This window comes from Eimeria mitis, genomic scaffold (genome assembly GCF_000499745.2).
Source record: "Eimeria mitis Houghton genomic scaffold, Emh_scaff2500, whole genome shotgun sequence".
NCBI classification, from domain to species: domain Eukaryota; phylum Apicomplexa; class Conoidasida; order Eucoccidiorida; family Eimeriidae; genus Eimeria; species Eimeria mitis.
Window position 1 is genome coordinate 1 of NW_013570841.1, and position 1286 is coordinate 1286.

General features: G+C 57.2%; 1 protein-coding gene across 1 annotated transcript in view; it reads right to left on the reverse strand.

The window, feature by feature from the left end:
- Positions 1 to 291: 291 nt before the first annotated feature.
- Positions 292 to 1286, reverse strand: part of EMH_0054730 (uncharacterized protein) — a gene marked incomplete at both ends in the record, with an annotated part of 1153 nt that continues 158 nt past the window's right edge. The window contains 2 exons of the mRNA XM_013497154.1: positions 292 to 478; positions 1023 to 1284. Of these exons, the coding sequence (XP_013352608.1) occupies positions 292 to 478; positions 1023 to 1284 (449 nt within the window). The remainder of the gene's footprint in view (positions 479 to 1022; positions 1285 to 1286) is intronic.

Consider the following 1286-nt stretch of genomic DNA (forward strand, 5'->3'; position numbering starts at 1 on the left):
GCAGCAGCAGCAGCAGCAGCAGCAGCAGCAGCAGCAGCAGAGGAGAATACAGCAGCAAAAACAGCAGCACGTCCAGCTGGAACAAGGTCTTAAGAGTTTATAAATATCTTCTTTTGGCGTTGCTTCGGTTGCTGCTGCTGCTGTTCTTGCTGCTGCTGCCCCACCACTGCCACTGCCACTACTGCTGCTGCTGCTGCTGCTGCTGCTGCTGCTGCTGCTGCTGCTGCTGCTGTGGTGCAGGACGTTGTGTGATGCAGGCCCACAAGGCCCCCACGACCCGGCTGTCTCCTTTCAGTACCCCAGCGAGGAAAACATACTCGTGAGCTCATGCTGCTGCTGCTGCTGCCGCTGCTGCTGTTGCTGCTGCTGCTGCTGCTGCTGCTGCTGGTGCTGCTGCTGCTGCTGCTGCTGCTGCTGCTGCTGCTGCTGCTGCTGGTGCTGCTGCTGCTGCTGCTGGTGCTGTTGGTAGTTCTCGCCACTGTGCGTGGCAAAGTGTATTGAGGCCCCCGCAGCAGCAGCAGCAGCAGCAGCTTAGCTGCTGCTGCTGCCTGAACATTGATATTTCTGATAGCTGCACTCTGGTGTAGTTGCTGCTACAGCAGCTGCTGCAGTTGCTGCTGCAGTCTTTGCTGCAGCAGCTGCTGCAGTCTTTGCTGCAGCGGCTGCTGCAGTTGCCGCTGCAGTCTTTGCTGCAGCAGCTGCTGCAGCTGCTGTTATTTTGCTGCTGCTAGAGGGGCAGCAAGGAGGCGCCATTGCTGCTGCAGCGTTTGCAGCACGTGCAAAAACAGCAGCAGCAGCAGCAGCAGCTGCTGCAGCAGCAGCAACATCTGCAGCAGCAGCAGCAGCAGCAGCAGGAGGAGTATCTGCTGCTTGTCTGTGTTGTTGCTGCTGTGTTTTCGTGCAGCAAGGGCTGCAGTGGCTAGCAGAAGAAGCAGCAGCAGGCGATGTGCTGCTGTTTGTCTTTTCGGGCTGCAGCAGCGTTCTTATGGCTGCTGAGCATCACGAGGGCCCCCCAGCTGTACGTACACCCCAATTCTATCTGTCTCCTTTTTCTGTCTCCTTTTGTCTCCTTTATATATTCCTTCTGCTGCTTTTGTGCTTGTATCTGGATCCTCTGCTGCTGCTGCTGCTGCAGTTGCTGCAATTGCTGCTGCTGCTGCTGCTGCTGCTGCTTGTTTTCGTAGATGTGCTGCTGGATCCAATCGGGTACTAATCTTCTGTCTCTGCTGCTGCTGCTGCTGCTGCTGCTATCCTCCTGCTGCTGCTGCTGCTGCTGCTGCTGCTGC